Source organism: Parasteatoda tepidariorum, chromosome 4 (assembly GCF_982258835.1).
Source record: "Parasteatoda tepidariorum strain Cologne lab strain chromosome 4, Ptep-v5.0, whole genome shotgun sequence".
Classification (NCBI taxonomy): domain Eukaryota; kingdom Metazoa; phylum Arthropoda; class Arachnida; order Araneae; family Theridiidae; genus Parasteatoda; species Parasteatoda tepidariorum.
In genome coordinates this window covers 1,478,804-1,499,427 of record NC_141758.1, presented here as the reverse complement: position 1 = coordinate 1,499,427, position 20,624 = coordinate 1,478,804, and the positions used below count along the sequence as shown (strand labels likewise).

Genomic DNA, 20,624 nt, shown 5'->3' with positions numbered 1-20,624 from the left:
GAGCAACACTTCCGGCATCTTCCGAGATGATAGGTTTTTTTATTTATTTTTATTTACGTCGCACTAGAGCTGCACACTGAGATGAAGAACGAAAGTTCAGTACCTGAAGTTAAAAAACAAAGCTTGTACATGGGCGACAGAAAATAATACTTTGACATATTTTATTTGCTCATCTGAAAATAAAAATTTTACAAGCATATTTAAGTGTATAAGGACTTGTCTTTCTTTCGGCGAGTCTTTAAAATAAATATTTTAACGAAATAAATATATATCATTTAAATAAATAAATAAAAATAAGTAAATAAAATGCTATAATTAAATATTAGAAGACGGCTGGGGGAATTACATTAGAGATACTTCGTAGTGAAATGTTTGTATTTCATGAATAAAGTCCCGTTTCACAAATATGAAAGTAGAACATTTCTTAATGCAAAAATAAAGTGCTGCTCCGAGTTAATTAATTGTTTGTCTGCGAGGATATTAATAATTCTACGTCGATCGATTTGGAATCTTTTTCCCGAACATCCTTCCTCATTAGAAAACCGACAAATGATTCCGATGCAAACGACAATCATTCAGAGAATTCGAAAAATTCATTAAAAGTCAATAAAAGAGTCGGTCACATCCATATCTTCGTCTAATGACATCCCTTCATCATTTTTTCCTCTTTTCCTAGGGAGCCATCTTTCTCTTCATACTTGCGTTTTCATATCATTTTTGGGAATGGAAATTTACAGATTACTTTTGAATACTCGCAATTCAGTTTAAAATAACAATTATTTTCAGTAAAGGATGTTGTTTATTAATCGTGAGTTGTCTTTATCAATGGTTTATTTCGAAGATTAAGTAAGACAATTTAAAAACGACACTGTATAATCTTAAAAATGACATAGTATTTGATTTTTAGAACTAAATACTATTACTTAAATTGGTAACGAAAGTGTCGGTTAAAATATGCATAAAAAAATAGAAGAAAATGTTATAATTATACAACTATTATTTTTATTTTTACTAGGATGCTACAATCCCTGTATCAACAAAAAAGAATTTTTTAATTTTTTTTCGATAAATCATTTGCAAATTTCTGCTAAAATATATCAAGCAAACACTACAAGATTTTAGTAATATATGGTATGTATAAAATTTTATTAAAAAAATGCGTGAAAATCGATTCATTTCTGTCTGAAATGAGTGTGATTTTCTTTAAAGCTAAAGTGGTAGCTAACACTAGAACTTATTCACCTAATTTAAGCGTAAATATTCTGCCAACTTTTTCGTCAAAACACTTTTCATATTAATAGAAAAAAGATTACCTCTTCATAACAGACTGCGTTAAACGATTGTTTATTCATATTAAGATACTTTGAAGAAACTTCCATTGTTTTTTAACCAATTATTTATCCTATTTGTCTCCAAACGTCAATCAGAAATATAATCGAAAACAATAATTGGCAAATTTCTTATTTAAGGCTTGAACAGTAAAGAGGAAGGAGGTGGTATACCTGTTAATTTTCAAACTGGTATTATGATAGATAGATATATTATCATTTTTTACTGGAAGTATAGGTACGGAAAAGTAATATTGAAAATTCGCAACATTTCGAACATAATTTCACTTTTTACTTAAAATGATGGTATGAGACTTCATAAAAGGCGTCATTCTTTTTTTTTCCAATACCTCCCCCCCCCTTTCTTGCAAAGTGTTCATACAGCTCTTGTTGCGTGTCACGCTTTATTACTTAAACATATACTAGCAGTTCCAGAAACGAAACATATGCTACATACACTATTTCAAAATATATTTCAAATGATATTGCCAGCATACCAAAAATAATGGCTATAAATGTATTTATTTTGATACAAAATATGAAAACATAACAACATAAAAACTAATAAGGTAAAATAATTAAATCTGCTGATAATAAGTATTAAATTCCGATTTCAACTAAGCTGTGTGATGTCCCTCCTTTCTTGTTGCCCCTCCTTTGTCACGAATTGTCACCACTTTAAGCTTTTTTACACTTGTGGTCCATCCGTAACTTGTAATATGCTCGAAACACGAATATAAAAGTCTTAAAATCAGGGGGTGAATAATCAAATCGGCTTCTAAAGCTGTCATAAAAACGATCGATTTTAGCTGCCATAAAAACTATCCATTTGGGATTTTTCTTAATTTTTTGTGACAAATGTAGATAATAACTGGTAATTAAACTAATTAACATGATAATTAAACAAATGAAAATTAGAAGAAGAACGGTTTATGTTCATGAAAGTTGATTCTAAGAGAAAACGAACTTCAAGCCCATATAGCAACGTTTTCTTCTAGAACTGCCCATCTCAGAGTATAATGACTCTCGAGGAAAACCGATTTTCCACGCTAATGATTTGTCAAAATTTAATAATCTTCTAAAGACGATCCAATCGTTATTTTCATGAAAGATGGACACAAACTGTTCCTACTTCTTGATCTTCAAATGCAATCGGTAAATTAAAAGAAAGAAAAAAACAATGCTGTTTTATTTTATTTAATAACTATTGGAAAATAAGAGTTGATTATAAATTTTAATCGGTGACCATTTCATTCGTCTTTCTATTGAAGAATAACAAAATAAAGACTGACCTCGAGCACATGATTGTGACCATTCATGGATGCCAGATGGAGGGCAGTATAACTGCTCGGATCTAAAGCTGACAGGTGGGCACCCTCTCCAGCCAAATACTGAAATGAAAATCCACAATTGATATTAACTTTTTTCTTACAGAGGGAGAATGTTTCATGGGTGTGTTCATACTGATTTGCTTGTTTCGTTGCTTTAGATTTGCCCGAAAAGTGGATAAGTACTTGGCAACATCATATTAAACTGGATAACTAATTAATTATTAATAAAAGGTCGAATTTCAAATGTAAAACTTCAATTCATTAATGAACGTATTTACCAACATTTATTGTATAATGCTTATTTTAATCAAAATGTTGAAGGAATAATAATAGAAAAATAACACATAAATAATAATAATCGAAACATTTCAAAGCGTTTATAAAGTGAAGAACTAATTTTATTTGCTGACTTATTTTCAGATTTATTGAATTCATAAATTTAGAGAAAATGTTTTTATAGGATGTTTTTATATAAACGTAGTTTGCAGTTTTATGAACATTTCTTCAATAAGTAATGATAAGCCCAAAGGGTCCTTGAAAAGTAATAAAAATACGAAGTATGCAGTCGGTAAGAAAATTTATCCACCAGGGACCATGCTAAGAATTAGACACCTCGCCAAATGCGATAAAATCGGAAATTTGACGAGAAAAATTGTGTTTAGGCAAGTTAATTTTTCCACTGGAAAAAAATATATATTTAACTCGATCCTCAAAATTACGCCAAATGAATTATTATAAACAAATCAGTATTTTTTATTTCATTACAGCAATGTTCGGTAGAAGCGTCACATAACCGAATACAATTGGGTCCAAATAATTGAGAGCCAATTATCTCCTGTGGCTCCTTTTTTTTTCTCATCATGCCACTGTACTATCCAGTCTTCCTTCAGGAATGAAACCAGACTTACAGAAAAACAACAATTTGTGTTTCTTCAAATATGGACATTCTCGTTTTGGCGGAAAATGAGAACTTTTGATCTCTGTACTGTGGACACTTAAAAACCTTTTTTAATAATCTTCTAGCACTACTTTTTTCATCACTGATATTTTTTTCCGTGTATTTACCCACGTAAACCATCCCTCATCTCTTTGTTGTCAATAAAACCCTCTTAGTGAGCCGAACGGCAATCCCCAGGTCGTAACCACTCCTGATACCTTCACCACAGCTCCTATCCGACACCACGACCACACAGTTTGCTGCCCCGGTCTAGGAATTGCTCCCCCCCCCTCATTAGCTCGATATTCCAAATTATTTGATAGCTTTTCATGTAAATTCTACTTTAAGGAATTTATTCTCTCATGCATTCTCAAGTTTTATACAGGCACTACGGTGCCCAGTAACCTAAATTCAGTTCCATTCAGATCACTAAACGATGAAATGCTTTCTAAAAATTTAAATCCATGCTTCATATCATTTTATAGGACCCATGACAACTTCGTAAAAACACCTACTGACTTTCAAAATCTTTTCCAAAGAATAACTAAAAAAAATAATGTACTAGGTGATTTAGGAAAATGTAACTAGTTCATTTTTTGAAAAAGAATCATTTTCATTGGCGAACAGAATCAAGTGCTATCAAGTATCTATATTTTTTAAATTAGCTATGTCCATTTTCTTAAACCCGCGTTTTGAACTGTGTCCTGAATGAAGAGCTTATGGAAGATTTTCAACAAATTTATGCAATAAATCTCCCCAAAAGTTTAACAATTTAACTCTCCTCAATTTTACAATTTATTAGTTAAAATGCGCATACTCACGACATTTTTCAACTTAAGTCACACATTTTATCTTTTATTGGTAATGACTTTTTCGTGAAGTAAGATTTGAGAGTTTTTAAATGAGATCCAATCAATTAAGAGTTTGTGTATAAAATACTTGCCTTAACAACTTCTGAATGTCCATGAGCTGCTGCAAGATGAATGGGTGTCCAACCTCTCTCATCAACAGTTCTGTTTGGAACAAGAATCGCTGTTATTAATGTATCAAGATTGAGTAAATTTAATTTATTTTTAGGAATATTATTTTGTTATTCGTTTTGTTTTGCCTCTTCAAAATTGAGTTGACTCTAAGAGAGTTCGGATTTATGAGGGTTAACAAAAGGTAGTACTTATTTTTTTTTTTAAATCAACCTTATATTTAAACCAGCAAATGGAGCCAACACTCAGTCAATACTATTTTCAGATGTTGGCAGAATTTCTTAAAACAAAATCTAGAGATGCTTTTTGAAAAATCCTTCTCTAAGACTGAGAAATACATACGATGCAGGAAAACGTAAACATTTGTAGATGTGTGGTAAATCATCATACTTTTTAGTCTCGCCACTCAGAAACAGTAAAATCTATTTATTCATTTCTAATTTGTTTTGCTTGAAAGGATAAAGAAAGGCATTTTATGCAATGAAATATATAGGAATTTCTTATATCGTAGTTTCATAAAAACTTTCAAAATTCATGAATTTTTTCGTAAAAAAAAAAAAAAACTCTTTATGCTGATAGAAATTTTGAGATAAGATACATTGATAAAGTGGGATGGACCGTTTTAATCAAAACTTTCAATTTGAAAAATAAAAAATCATACTACTACAAAATCAAACTAAGTGTATATTTTTTAATAAAAATAAAATTTATATAATTACTATGCGAGATGGATGAAAATGATGAAGTTTTTAGTTCATCTGAGAATTTTAAAAAGGCGGAAGTAAAACCTACTCCTTCAATCGGAAGCTTGTCAGAAGTTTAAAAAATGTATTAAAAGTATACCTGGGTAGCAAAAAACCCATTGTATTTTAAAAGGCGTGAAAAGGGGTTTTAAGGATTAAACCCAAATTTTCGGAAAATATTAAGAATTTTGAAGGTAAACTAAAATTCGCCTCTTTCCATTACGGATGAGAGATTAATGTATGAAAGCTGCATGAAAAAAAGTAGCATTTGCATTTGAGCAGCCAGCTTAATAATTGTTATCGATGTTTTATTTCTAAATACTTTTAATTTAAATTGACTAGATCATTCACCATGCACTACTTTATTAAAAATCAGCTTTAAATTTATTATCCTTAACTCCATAAAATTATTAAAAAATTGTTTTAAAATTGAACATTTTTCAAAAATATATATTATGATTAGGGAAAGAGATAATTTCCTAATTTTAAAGTTTCTTTCATATTTTTTTAAGAAATAAAACAGAATGTTATTTTTCAAACTATATGAAAAATTAAGTAAAAAAATAAAAAAATCTTTAATCAACTTATTAGGGGTTAGACAAAATTATGGAAATTATTTTATAGCAACTCTGAGTAAGATGTGTGATTTTTCGGAACACACGTTTCCGAAAGTTTTAAAAGGCAAAACTGTTGGCACAATTTAAAAGAAACATAATGTAGAAATGGGGTCCTTTCTACCTACGAAAAATTCGGATCGATCAAAATGAGGAAAATAAGTTATTTACTTCTTTTTAGTTTGAGCACCAGCAATGTGATACCTGTAAGTGATGTAGTGTGGGTAAATCGGTCTTGATTGGTTGTTGAAGAGTGGCATTTGCATACGACAATAACTGTTCTTTCCATTCCATTTCGAGTGAGTCAAGTCTGTCAAGTATCTATTCTCTTAAGAGACACATTCTATATTCTTACACAAAGATTCTTTCATAAAAGTTTCAATTTCACTATGTATTTCTTAGTTAACACAAAGACAGGCATGAAGCCATGTGGAAAATATAAACAAACTAATTATGCATCGAAGTTGCCAGGTACACAAAACAAAAATATGCTATGGTTACAATAAAATACGTAAACAGATAATAATTCTAAATTAAGTAAAAGACGAGAAAGAATTATATTTCAACAGATTCGGTGTGTGATACGATATTGCATTTAATTAACTTCACTTTAATTAACATTCTGACTCATGTGGAGAAACTAAGATTAATTTCAACATTCCATTTTGCTTATCAGCTGATCATCTGACGTCATAGGTCGCATGTGTTCTATTCAAATATTTATGCAAGTTTTAATTATAGTGGTATTGAAAAAGACGAGAAAGTTTCCAATGCTCATTTTGGTCGGATGTAAATTTTGTATGGTTACAAACATACGTAAATTTTGTATGGATAAAACATGGGAACGTTACTTTTAAAAAGTGACAAATAAAAGTGCAAGTACTGTAAGAAAGAGTAACGAGTAAAAAATGAAAAGTTTTGATTTTAAAAAATAAAGAGTTAAAAGTACAAGTGCAAAACAAAAAAAGTAATGAATTTAAAGTACATTTCGAAGACGATAGAAATTCAAAGTAATCATAAATTTTATTAGAAGTGAAATAATAATGTATTTAAAAAGCAATAAATTTTAATTTAAAGGTATAAAACTTTAAAATGCAGGAAAATGTTGCTTAAGTTCTATTGAAATAGTGAAAGTTGAAAGAAACCAAAAGTTAATGTTTGCACATAAAAAGGAATTTTAAATTATGCTGAATTTAAAACTATTAAATCTTTAAAAATTTTGTTCTTACTTTCAGAATTTCCTGGTGACAAATTAATTTGTTGAAAAAATTCAATAACATTATAATTTTTGTTTAAAGAAATCAGTAAGATATAAATTTCCGATAATTCACATACATTCAAAATCCATGAAACGTTCCCGTCCACCAGCCACCCTTTCGGGAAATTGCAAAAATAATAAATTTCAAACATTTCGAAAAAAAAAAAGTTTTTTTTTGAAAAGGAAAATTTTTAAAAAATTAACCATTTCTTTCAACATTTTCATTAAAAATAATTGTACTTTTCATAAAAAGGTATCAAAAAAATAAGTAAAAGTACTTAATTTTAAAAGTAACGAAGTACAAGTGAAAGTACGGACTTTTACTTACGTTACAAGTAACGAAAGTGAAAGTATTACCATGTATGGTAACCAAAGACATCATTTCTAAAAGCTTCAAATTGTGCTGCTAACAGTTTAAAAAAAATTCCGAAACATTTGCTGCTAAAAGAAAAATTTCTTAAGTAGAAGTATTTGAACCTGTATTTTCAGGCAGAATTGAACCTGTATTTTCCACAATGCTTCTTGCAATAAATGAATAATTTTGCTGAATGGAATGATTTAAATAAATAAAATCTTTCAGTTTTCAAAATTTTCTTTCCCTTAAAATATTGGCAATTCTGCAATTTACAAGAATGTTCCACTTACTCCATTTGTTTTGTGTCCTTCTTGGTGAGGAGTTTAACGACATGGAGGTCACCTTTTCCGGCTGCCTCGTGGATACTCACAGTGGACAAGTACTCATCGGTGGACAAGCGCCGGAAGGCTTCCCTAGCCGATGGCAGCATGTCCACTTCCGCTTCATCCACCAGGGGCTGCAAATATTTCATCGAGATCAATTGCGTCAAAAAGGCATGAATAGAATGCAGTTCGGAACAGAAAAAAGTATCTAAGAATTAAGTGGAACATAATTAAGTAACATTTTAATAAATTTAAGTGAATTCACTTCAGTAAAACATCACATCACAGACGTGATGGCTAATGGGATGGAGGGCTCGCCTCCCAGTGAGGTGAACGGGGTTCGAACCCCAGCGATCGCTAGTCGATACGAATTCCGCACCCGGTTCCAACCTCCCAGACCGACCAAAGGGCTAATGCAAAATATTCTCAGGGGTAGACGGATCATAAATTGAGTCCCCTTGCCGTCAGGCTAACTGTGGGAGGTTTTCGTGGTCAACACAAATGAGGGTTAATTCCATCAAAAATGTCCTCCACGAAGGCAAATTTCTCCCAATACTTGATCCTTGACCCTTGTCTTCTAGATTGGATCCAAAATTACAAGGCATTGTAATTTTGGCAGCATTGCAAACATTGGCGGTCGTTAACTCAAGATTGGGTCGACTGTTCAATGACAGTTATAAGAATCACACCAGAAACGGAAGAAATGCTAAATTAGCCCACTTTGTGGTTAAATGTTTAAGCTATACTTAAGTTTTGATATTTAAAAATATTATGTTTCAATGCTAGATTTAATAAAGTCGATTTACAGGGATTTAAACTATTATTACTTCTAAATAATCTAAAGGAAGCTAGTATATATATACTATACATAAAATGTCACATTGTTACACAAATTTTATGGTGAGACTTTAAGAAAGTTGGCGAATTTATTCGATATGTTGAAAATTTCAGTTTACAGTTCTCACCGATTCTTGATTAATTTTCGCACTCGACACACAATTCCTACACGGTGAGACGGAAAAAAATGTTTTTGGATATTTATCTGAAAGAAGTCGAAACAGAACATTATTTCAGGTTTAGATTCCCTAAATTTTGTATGGGAATTTCATAATTATACAACTACTTTAGTTTATTACTTCACATAAGTACAATTTTCAACTTTTTAAATAAGGGTGTATATCATGTACACTTCATAAATAGTAAATTCTAATCTGGTCTGATATAGCCATCGATGTGCTGGTAGGCCAAATCAAGTTTTTGTTATCTTTGAGCCATGTTAAATTTGATACGATTTATTCTTTTAGAACTTCTTACATTAAAATGAGTAAAATAATTTTGATAAGAAATATTCTTATGATAGTTGCAAAGCAATTATTTGATGAAAATCTCGAAACAGCTTTTCGGTGAAAAAATTTTTTTCCCGTGTGTTTTAAACTCTTGTTCTTAGTGTAGCGACCCAAATAGATCAGTTATGTTAGGCTAAAATCATTTTTTAAAATGAATAAATTTAAAAGAAGAAAGACAAAGAAGGAAAATGGCGAAAAAGGTGCTTCTCTCTCAGTTGGATTTAATACAAATTCGTTACCGGATCAAATGTAAACAATTAAAATGAAGGAAACTTTCTCAATATTACCCTCTCATTCTTAATTTAGCAAGAATCATATATGATATCAGCACCCGGTGCCAAAAAATAATGCTCTATTTCCTATAATAACTTTTTTTCCACATATTTTCACAATTTTTTTTTTTTACTTCTCTCGAAAAAATTTGAAAGTTTTAATTATTTGGTAGGGCGAATAATTGCATTAACTGAAGAGCTTAGTGGGTGAACCGTGGAAGTCATATATTCAGTATATTAGGGTACAAAGAAAACAAGTGGAATTAGAAATGATTTAATACCGATTGGTACTTAATGAGAGGGTTGGGGCTAATAATTCTTTACTTAATTTTATTAACGTCATTTGAAATAAAAATCAAGTATGTATACTCAAAACTAACTTGGATTCATTAGCTTAACATTTGCAAACACAATTTTTGTACAATGCAAAAACTGTCGCGAATTCTCGCAATAGCTCTCCTGCGTATATTGTTTTGATGCTCCCACATCGCCACCAGTTGATGTTAAGATCTCGATGATGTCGAACGAGCTTTTTTAGCTCCGTAAATGATTGAAGCTTAATTGTTAATTCTTTTTGTTTGTGTTATTTAATTCCGTTATTAAAGTGATTATCTACAAAACATATTAGAGTCTTTTATGACTTTACAAATTGACATTTATTATCTCCAATAACAGTGGCAGTCCTGGAGAACGGGGTAAGTAGGACTTACCTTGATTTATAGAAATAGTTTTCTTCAGTTTTTGTTTAAAAATTGACAAAAACAATCATCTTGTATTCCACCCATTGATGAGAATACGCTATATGCTATTTTCCCAGCAAAATTTCATTTCAAAGTGATAGCAAAATGTGTAATTCTATTTATTTCTTACATATAAATTTAATTAAAAGTGATTTTGACCACCAACTCTTCTCGTACATAAATTAAGTATATATATCTACACAAACTCATACCATAGCTATAACATGAAATAGTAATTAAAAAATTTTTAAAAAAAATGATTAACTTACATTTGCTTTATGAATGATTTCAGGCTCAAATACAAACTCCGGCACGAGGTAGTTGGGACTCTTTCTGGAGTTTATATCATCGACAAGAATTTCAGGAGAGAGGGCGCGACTCTTCATCGATGACTCATCTTCAAGGGTTGTCGAGCACGAACTCCTACAAGTTTCCTGCATAAAATGATGATAGATTCAAATATCATAAAATATAAACTTCGAACCATTAAAAAACAGTAAAGAACTGCAAGATGCTACAATTTTCTTCAATTTAAAAAAAAAAAAAAAGAAATGAAAAAGAAAGAAAGAAAGAGCGAGAGAGAGAGAGAGTGTGTGTGTGCGTGTGACCAGTGGGCAGTGATTAAAGAAAAACTCTCCAGTCTTTAAAAGTCGGAAAAGCAAAAGTTTTTTTTGATCATTAAACTTAAAATTTTAGGGAATATTGGTAATTTTGAAAGAAAACAAAGCCGGTCTGTTACTAATATGAATTAAGAAATGAAGGCATGCAATTAAACAGCTGATTTATTATATAAGAAACAGACCGGCACATTTGCTTTTCAAGAGCTTAATGTACTCCAATTTAACTGCACTGGTTTTTAATGAAAATTTTTTTCTAAATGTTAACCCTTTGTTTACGTCGCTTAATATGACGAAGCCCGCTATTCTGATCCACCTGTTATACCAGCCGTAAGCAATAATTATCTTACAATATTTTAATTAAAGAATGCAATAAAATATTTCATTAATTTTAATAGTTTTAACTTAACAAATGTTTTAAAAGCTACTGAATATAATCACTTTGAATATTTGCAAACATATTTGCCACAAACAGAATTTACGATAACAAAAAAAAATTTTCTTCATAGTTTTATAAATTGCAATTACACAAGGCAATTTAAAAAAAGGTCAAAAAATAAAATGTTATTTATCAAAATACGTTATAAAAAATTAAGCGAATAGTTAAAAAGTCTGCAAAAAGTTTATAAACCATAATGCTTCTAGAAGAAGGTTTTTGCTACTTTCTCTGAGAAAGGAGAATGTATTGATTTCAATGCCCATTTAAAATCATGTGAATAAAAACCAGCAAATTTCTTTTTTTCGAAAAACATAGCTTATTCTCAGAAAAAAACCGGATTTTTTCCCATCTATTGCAACTCTGCCCGCGAATCGATTTTAAAACTAAATATTTCGGAAACAAAGGGTGACGAGGAAATGAAACAAGCGCTATTTCATAAGTTTCAAAGAAGTTTCATGCAGAAATTTTGAAATTTAGTCATAAAAATTCGAAATAGATGACCCTGTAAGCCATCGATGACCAAAGTGATCAGTTCGGCATTAAAACTTGAAAAGAGGTTAGGATTAGGAGGTTTAAACCTTGTATTCTATTGACCAATGTGTGTTCTGGAATTTCGCACGTTAGATTACAATCCTGTGGCATCGAACGTTTGTTTCCGAGATTTTCAATTTTGAAATCAATCCACTGGTCACACACTGTAAAGTTCGCAAAAGACTTACATCATCTGTTCTTGAACTCTCTTTTGCAATGTGAAAACCGCTTTTTCTGCTGCTGCAGCTCTCGGCTGAAACAAAAATTTACTTTATTCATAAAAAGGCACGACTGAATAGGTTTAAATGACATTTTTAACAACCCTAAAAATTTTAACATAAAACAATTATTCGAAAGGGAAAAATTTTTTTTAACAAGAAATTTTTATCTGATTCAATGCATAAAATGGTTATCTTTAAGAAATTGGCAACCCAAGTAAGTTGACTAGTGACCTCATAAACTAAACTGAGAGTAAAATTTCTAAACGGACATTTAAAAACTCACTGTTTTACATTTCAGCTTGATATTTTGAGAACAGAAATCGCTCTTGATGAGAAAGGGATTTTCTCATCGAAACACTCCTTTTTTAAATAATTAGAAAGGTAAAGGTTTTCATTTCGAAAGTTTGATACCAGCTTTTTAGTTTTTGAGGACGATGGTCAGGGTATACAAAAGGTATTTAATTTTCAAGATAAGAGAATAATTCGGCAATAAAGGATATTTCTTCGAGGTTGGGGACACTTCAATTCTTACACAACTGAGCAATAGAAAAAACGACGTTAGTGTTCCACGATAGATTCCGTTAAAAGGGGCTTGGCAACTATATTTTCTCCCCCGCTGATTAATGCTATCGAAACGCTATAATAGAATTTCAGAGAACTTAATAAAATTTAAAAATTTTTTTTAATACCCATTAGTAAAATAGGTGTTGTTTTGGGTTTGATGGCGTGCTCACCTTATATGGACGTCATCACACTTTTCAACTGTGTTCAAGAGTAATAGTAAGCAGTGCGTATGCGTCGTCATTACATGCGTTGCTATGGTGACCACTGCTGTTTGATAATTTTTTTAGAATTCTTTTTCAAATATTGTCTAAGTTAAAACTACTAAGCAACTTCGATCCACTTCAAAACCATAATCTCAAAAATAGAATTGCGCAAGTCATAAAAAATCAGGCTAACATAAGCATTAATAAAAAATCGACGCAGCAAGATCAAATAATAAAAAAGCAGAAGATAATTTTGGAATTTCTTGGAGTTGTTTGTTTTCCCCTTTGAGAGTTTTTTCCTTTAATTTCTCCAGCGATTATTTTTAATGTTTTTATGTAATGTTAATTTCAATTTTAATATTTATTTTGAGATTTACTTATTTATAATTACTACTTTGGCGGTGATTTTACATGATATAAATATGAATACTGAAGAAGGAAAAGGATTTTGTGACGCCTTAAGAAATGTATATTGACTGGAATGGAAAACCAAAGAACAACGATAAGAGAACAAATCAATTGATGCAGTTTTTTCAACAATTGACAATTTCCATTTATGAAAGTCTATTAAGGAAGAAAAATAAACATTTGACAAATGGGTAACCAGTGATTGCAATAATACAATCAAACTATTCTTCCTTTCGAATCTTTTTAATTGTAGTTTACAGCTTAATATACAAAAATACCAAATATATATATATATATATATATATATATATATATATATACTGTGCGTGTGTTTGTCACTGAACTCCTCCTAAACGGCTGGACCGATTTAAATGAAATTTTCTTTGTACATTCAGAAGGATTCGAGAATGGTTTATATCTATTTTTTTTTTCATTTTTTGGACAGATTTAACGTATATTTTAAATATATCTTTATTTAATCGTATTCGGATCCAAACTAGACATAGAAACATAATAAATCAAAAATAATATTCACGCACGTTGCAGCAAGTCATATTAAACTCTAATACTTATGTATGCCCTTAAAAGAAGAGCATCAAATATATTTGCAAGTATGTGAATAAAGGCAATGATATAGCAGTATTTCGAGTTGAAAATACCAATGTGACTGCTCTTCCAGTGAATAACAACGACGAAATAACGCTGTACCAAATAGGCCGGTACAACAGCTCCAATGAAGCTGTTTGGCATATCTTTGGTTTCCCAATTGGGTATAATATAAAAAAAAAAACACAACTACTTCCACTTAGTAGGAATAACATTTACCATGACGCAATGCTAAATTCTATGCCACTATCCACATAAATGCCACTATCCACATAAATCAATTATTAATCAAAAATCGAATATCAATTACTTTTCTTTATAATGCAATAAAATCTGGCGAGCAGCTATTTAAACGATCAAACACTTCGTTTGTTTATTTGTGGCTTAAAGTTAGGCTCGCAGAAAATGCCGTTCATGGGTTAAATTTAGTAGGAATAACACAACCTGTGACGTAGGCTATAGTATACCCAATTAATGAACGGGATCCAACCGTTATTCATTAAGCCGTCCATCTTGAAAACGGTCAGAGCGTATAATTCACGAACGAGACAGCGATTGACCGAGCTATAAATCCACCAAAAACTACACTCGCCAAATTTTTTGAATTGGGTAATCGTACGGATGCTTTTGTCGTCTTTGCACGGACATTACTCAGAAGTACCACCCTATTTCAAATGGACACCCCACAAGCAAGGCACACCGGTTGATGCATGTCCCGGTTTATTCAAATAAAACGCCTTGTGGAGAATATTTACAGTCAATCCAAGGCAGACTGAGTGCTTTTATTTTCGACTGTTGTTGGTTAATTACACCGGCTCATTGTCATTTCAAGATATACGTAAAGTCGATGGAAATCAGCATCCAACGTATAAAGATGCATGCTTTGCACTCGACTTGCTGGAAGACGACAACCAGTGGGAATGTATGCTTGCTGAAGCAGCATTGAACTGTACTGCAAAGAAAAATCGTCTACTATTTGCTATAGTATTAGCTACATGTTTCCCGGCCCGTATAGAAACGTTATGAGAATATCACAAAGATTCGATGACTGATGATATACGGTATCAATATCGCACACGTTGCAACGATCTAACGATAGTATTCAACGATGCTATGTACAATGAAGCACTGATTGCTATTGAGGATCTTTGCATTATTATTGCCAAATTGCCACTCAGTCATTTCGGTATGCTTTCACCAAATCGAAGTGCATCTGATTTATTAAACAATGACATGAATCGTGAACTTCAATACAATACGATAGAAATGGCAGCGATTGTTACTCGCAATGTTCCACTAATGAATGAGAAACAAAGGAACATTTATGACAGCATTATGCTCACAGTTTCAGCAGGACAATGTGGATTTTTTTCCTGATGCACCACGTGGAACTGGCAAAACATTAATTACTTCGCTAATTCTCGGTGAAATACGATCAAATAATGGCATCGCGTTGGCCGTTGCATCATCTGGCATTGCGGCAATTTTATTGGTCGGAGGCAGAACAGCTCATTCAGTATTTAAGCTGCCACTAAATATTCAAAACAACCCAGATACAGTGTGCAACATAAAAAATATTTCTTCTATGGCCACAGTGTTAAAACACAGTAAAATTACCATCTGGGAGGATTGCACTATGGAACACAAAAATCGCTTGAGGCGTTGAACAGGACATTGAAAGATATAAAAAAATAATGACAAATTATTTGGCGGCACTCTGTTACTCCTTTCAGGTGATTTCAGACAAACACTTCACGTCATTCCGCGTTTAATGTACGCTGATGAGATCAATGCTTTCTTGAAATCATCTCCACTTTGGCGTAATGTTGAAAAAGTTCTACTAAAAGTAAATATGCGCGTCCAAATGCTTCAAGATCCATCTGCTGAAACATTCTCAAAACAATTGTTAGATATCGGTGATGGAAAGGTTACTAAGGATGAGACTGGATGCTTAAATTACCGGACGATTTCTGCACAATCATTGATTCTCAAGATGCTCTCATTAGCCTAATATTTCTCGATGTACACACGCAATGCATTCATCATGAGTGGCTGGCAGAAAGGGCGATTTTAGCAACAAAAAATGTGGACGTCAACGAATTGAATCTGTAGATGCAACAGTTATTGCCAGGTAACTTGGTGACATGCAAATCCGTTGATGTAGTTTGCGATCCCATTGAAGCTGCAAATTTTCCAACAGAGTTTTTAAACTCATTGGATTTACCTGGCATATCACAGCATAATTTAGTACTCAAAGTTGGATCTCCGGTTATTTTGCTTCGTAATTTGAACCCACCTTGGCTGTGCAACGGCACGCGATTAGTCGTTAAAAAATTAATGAACAACGTCATCGAAGTCATTAATTTAAATGACAAATTCCGGGATGAAAGTATATTACTTCCACGAATCCCTATTATGTGCCAATCCCTATTATGCCCCCACAGATGTGCCAATTCAATTTAAACGCATTCAGTTCCACATTAGATTGGCATTCGCAATGATAAGGCCAAACAATGTCTGTTTGCGTCTTAGATTTGAACACACCATGTTTTTCGCACAGATACGTGGCATGCTCTCGACTGGGCAAACCATCCAGTTTATTTGTGTTAGCTAAAGATGGAATGACAAAAAATATTGTACACTCCATTGCACTAAGAGATTAATATTGTTGACTAATATTTTCAGAATTCTTTGTATATATAATTTATAAAAAAATGTTGCAATAAATTAAAAGAAATTACTATTTGGTGTGTTGTTACTTTCGCATTCCGTTGTCGTTCACAGCGCTCCATGCCTCTTTCACTCATATACCACATACGCACACTTACAATAAATAAGATGTATTTTCATACTCTAGAAATAATTCATATGGCAAAACAGCGTTTGCTGGGTCAGCTATTATATATATATATATATATATATATATATATATATATATATATATATATATATATATATATATATATATATATATATATATATATATATATATATATATATATATATATATATATATATATATATATATATATATATATATATATATATATATATATATATAAGGAATTCTGGATTTTATGTCACTTAATACTTGAATTTTTCTGTTGCACGCCTGTTAAATTTTCGAAATTAAGAAATATTCCGACGTTACACGCATTTAATTTTCAAAATCGGAAAACATTTTCTAGCAAAGAAGTTGTTTAATTTTTGATAATGAAAAATATCTAGGTATTAAATTTCTCGGATGGATAAATATTTTTATTTGCGGAGGATTTTAATTTTCAATAATGAAGATCATTCGATTACAGGATGTCATTTAAATTTTAAAGATTGCTCGGAGTCAATAAGCTTTTTTCTATCATTATTTCTTGTTTGTTTGTGATTCATGTCCTTAGAGGAAATAAATTAATGGATGAGTTTGTTGCCGTAAGAAGAATATGTAAGTTCATAGCTTCATTTTTTCAGAGAATATTCGAAACATTTCAGTAATCTGAATTAATTCATGAATCGATTTTACATACTAAAAGAGTATTTCATCACAAATGATTATTCATCTCAAATAGTATTTCATCTCAAGTTCTTTTTTTTTCAAGAAATTTCCCAATCACATGATCTTATATTTTTACGTTAAAGAGTCTTTCATCCATTTTGAATTGTTGGTTTTTTCAGTTCTTTGGTGGGAAAATGTAATCAATTTTTTGATGTGAAACAAAACTTAATTCTTTCTTTATTAAAAAAAAACTTTAATTAGTCAGATATCCACCACTTCGTTCGAAGATGTTTTGTCATCTTTCAGGTAACTTCATAATCCCGTGCTCAAAGAATATCTGGTATTTATCAGCAAAAAACGCAACCAAATGCGGCTTGAGGTCATCGCTATTACTGAAAACTTTATTAATTAAAAAAGTTTTGTAAAATTTTAAATAAGTGATATTCCGATGGTGCAAAGTCGGGGATATAAAGGTGGATGCCACCCAACTAAGTTCTAATAAGTGTTGCTAAAGAAGTCTCGCATTGACGAGGGGGAACACAATTCTTTTGCGATCTTTCATATAGCCTCGACCTTCATTTATTTCATTGCAAGATGTTTGCAAGAATCTAGAAATGATAAAAATTTTATTTCAGAAATAGCGATGTTATCAAATAAAACTAAGTTGAGTTTTGTGTTGATAAGAACCAGAAGTTTTGGGATCATAAAGGTATTTCAAATATGACAAAAGATCACTAAACAAAATGGATCATATTTGACTGATTTTGTTTGGCAGAAAAAATTAAGTTGTATGATACATTTTAAAAAGTCGAAATTACTTACTTGCTAACCTAATAGTAGGCGATACTGAATCGTGCAGTGAGGGCAATTTTAACTTTTCAGCTGAGTACTTAATCAGTTCTGATGAACAGAGAACGTTGAAAATGGAAGAAAATACTCAAATGTATGAAAGACTCTTTAACTTGAAAGTATAAGATCACGTGATTGTGAACTTTCTTGAGAGAAAAAAATACTTTAAAGCATTTCTTAGCAAATATTTTAAGGACTTGTGACAGAGCCTTGTTAGCATCGTAGCCCAGTGGTTAGAGAATCGGGCTCCGGTCCGGAGGGGTCGGGCTAGATTCTCAACTCTGCTAAGACCCATGGAGTACATGAGATATATGTGCTCGTAAAATCTGTGGAACCGAAAGTCCTGTAGTCGGTCGCTCAGCAGCACCATGGGTTCATGGATTTGCAAACTTTCCTTCCTCTTCACATCTTAGGTCAGAATTAAGGATATGGCCTCACGAATGAGTGATGTTGCCGTCTATAGGCGGGGATCTGAGCCAAGACGTGATTTCCCCTTGAGGTGCTCTCTTGTCAAACGAAAGGCTCACCTTCCAACAACACTTGTGAGGATGGTGACTTGAAAATTTCTCCTTTGAGAAGCAAAAACGAAGAGAAACTTTTAAACTTTTACGGAAAAAGAGGATAAATCCTGAATCTTTTTGAACGATGTTTGTTAGTTGCTAGAGTTGTTATAAACTGTGAGAACAGTTAGCTTAGAAACATAATTCATTATTCTAGAATTATATTATTTCATTTTGAACTGAAATGTTCGATGTGAAAAACTGATACAAATATTTGCAAATACACATGCTTTTTGTTATTTATTTTATATATTGTAAATGGATTTTTTTATTTTTTTGCTTTTTCATTGGTATTTTAATTAAATAATTTTATTAAAATAACTGGAATGTTACAATCAATTAAGGATTATTGATTGGATTCAAGCATATTTACAGGTAATTGTTTTTTTTTTCTTGAAACGCTTGTGATCTTTCCACAATACCCACGGAGCGCTGTTTGGGAGTCGTTGCTCCAGACTACCTAAAAGTGGAAATACCCCCATTTTTACAAGCAATCCCGTAATTGCAGAACTGTTATTAAGTATTTTCATGATTTTTTTCTTATGGTATACATTTGTTCGCAAACTAAGATTGAAGAGCTTAGAGGGCAAAAATTCCAATTGACATTCTGAAAGAGCATTTTGAATTTAGAAACTGGTCAGCTACATTAAGTTAATTCTGCCTAATCAGTCAAGAAAAATCTGTTTCTGGTGTTTGTAAGTAGAGTAGAGAATGTAACTCAGAACATTCTTAAACGCAGCTCATCAACCGTATGTGTTTGTATTTACATCTTGGGTGTTCTGTAGATGAGATGCGGATGTCTGACTGGCTCTCTCTGCTCGTGGGAGGAGAAGTCTCTCTATCGGGTGCTGGCTCTGAGTTGTACTTCCGCAGTTGGATACTCCTCCGTCTCTCTGAGTGTGCTGCATCCTCTTCCTGGTTGAAGCTCTTTCCTTTGGACGTCCACTGGATTCGTCTTTCTTCCGGAGATCTCCTCAGTTTCGGACTGCTCGCTGCAAAACATGCAAAGAAAAAAAATAATAATTCATACACCTCGATATTCCTTACGACGCTATTCAGTCAAAAAGGACAATTTGTAAACAATATCAATCAATATTACAAAGATCATACTAAGTAAACACAGTAGACTCTTGAGGGTAGGAAATTTCGCAAGAATCACACAAAATGGAACAGAATTATGCAGCGATGAAATCATACTTTCAATTTTGTATCATATTCATATTTGCCAGTATCATATTTTGTTAAACATAATATTACTGAAACATAATCCAATAAATAATCGTGGTGATAACAAGCATTATTTTCCATAAAGTGTACTATTTCTAATTTTTCGAGAAATAAGCTTCGAGGAAAACATCTTATCTGTGTAAAGGCAAGCCTGCCAACTACTACGCTTTTTGCAAAATATTTTACAGAGTGGTAAATATTTGAAAGACAAAACTTTCAATTTTTTTTTGCTAAGATTTTAAAAGCTTTACCACGAAAGAGCTGGTACAAAGTGGCGTTGTATATGAAATCATGTATATGTAGTGGTGTGGAAAATAAGCTCGAATGAATAAAAATTAATACATTAATATATAAACTAAATGTTTACAAAAAGCGTAGAAAGTTGGCAGCCCTGTAAAGGTTAGAATGCGTTTTAATTAGCGTGAAAATGTGTTAACTATATGCTTTAATACCTTCACAGTATTAAGATGGGATACTCAGTTTGATTTCATCTGTACATTTTTCAGTTTCTTTTTCATTAAAAACTGCATGTATTCTCAAAGGAATCTGTCCATAAAAGTATCTTTAATAATTTTGTCTAACCTAGTAAGCTTTTGTCATCGTTAAATGAAGTTTTAGTTTAGTTGATGAAATGGTAAAGCATTTATCACATTCATCCCGCTCGCAATCGAAGAATAAATAA

At 31.8% G+C, this 20,624-nt stretch overlaps 1 protein-coding gene across 2 annotated transcripts in view; it reads right to left on the bottom strand.

The window, feature by feature from the left end:
* LOC107437036 (uncharacterized) overlaps nt 1-20,624 on the bottom strand; it is a 364,659-nt gene that overhangs the window by 17,989 nt on the left and 326,046 nt on the right. For both annotated transcript variants that reach the window (XM_071181567.2, XM_071181568.2), the window contains 6 exons: nt 19,483-19,707; nt 12,003-12,067; nt 10,497-10,661; nt 7,837-8,003; nt 4,540-4,609; nt 2,621-2,719 (listed from right to left, as the gene is read on the bottom strand). In XM_071181567.2, the coding sequence (XP_071037668.2) occupies nt 2,621-2,719; nt 4,540-4,609; nt 7,837-8,003; nt 10,497-10,661; nt 12,003-12,067; nt 19,483-19,707 (791 nt within the window). The remainder of the gene's footprint in view (nt 1-2,620; nt 2,720-4,539; nt 4,610-7,836; nt 8,004-10,496; nt 10,662-12,002; nt 12,068-19,482; nt 19,708-20,624) is intronic.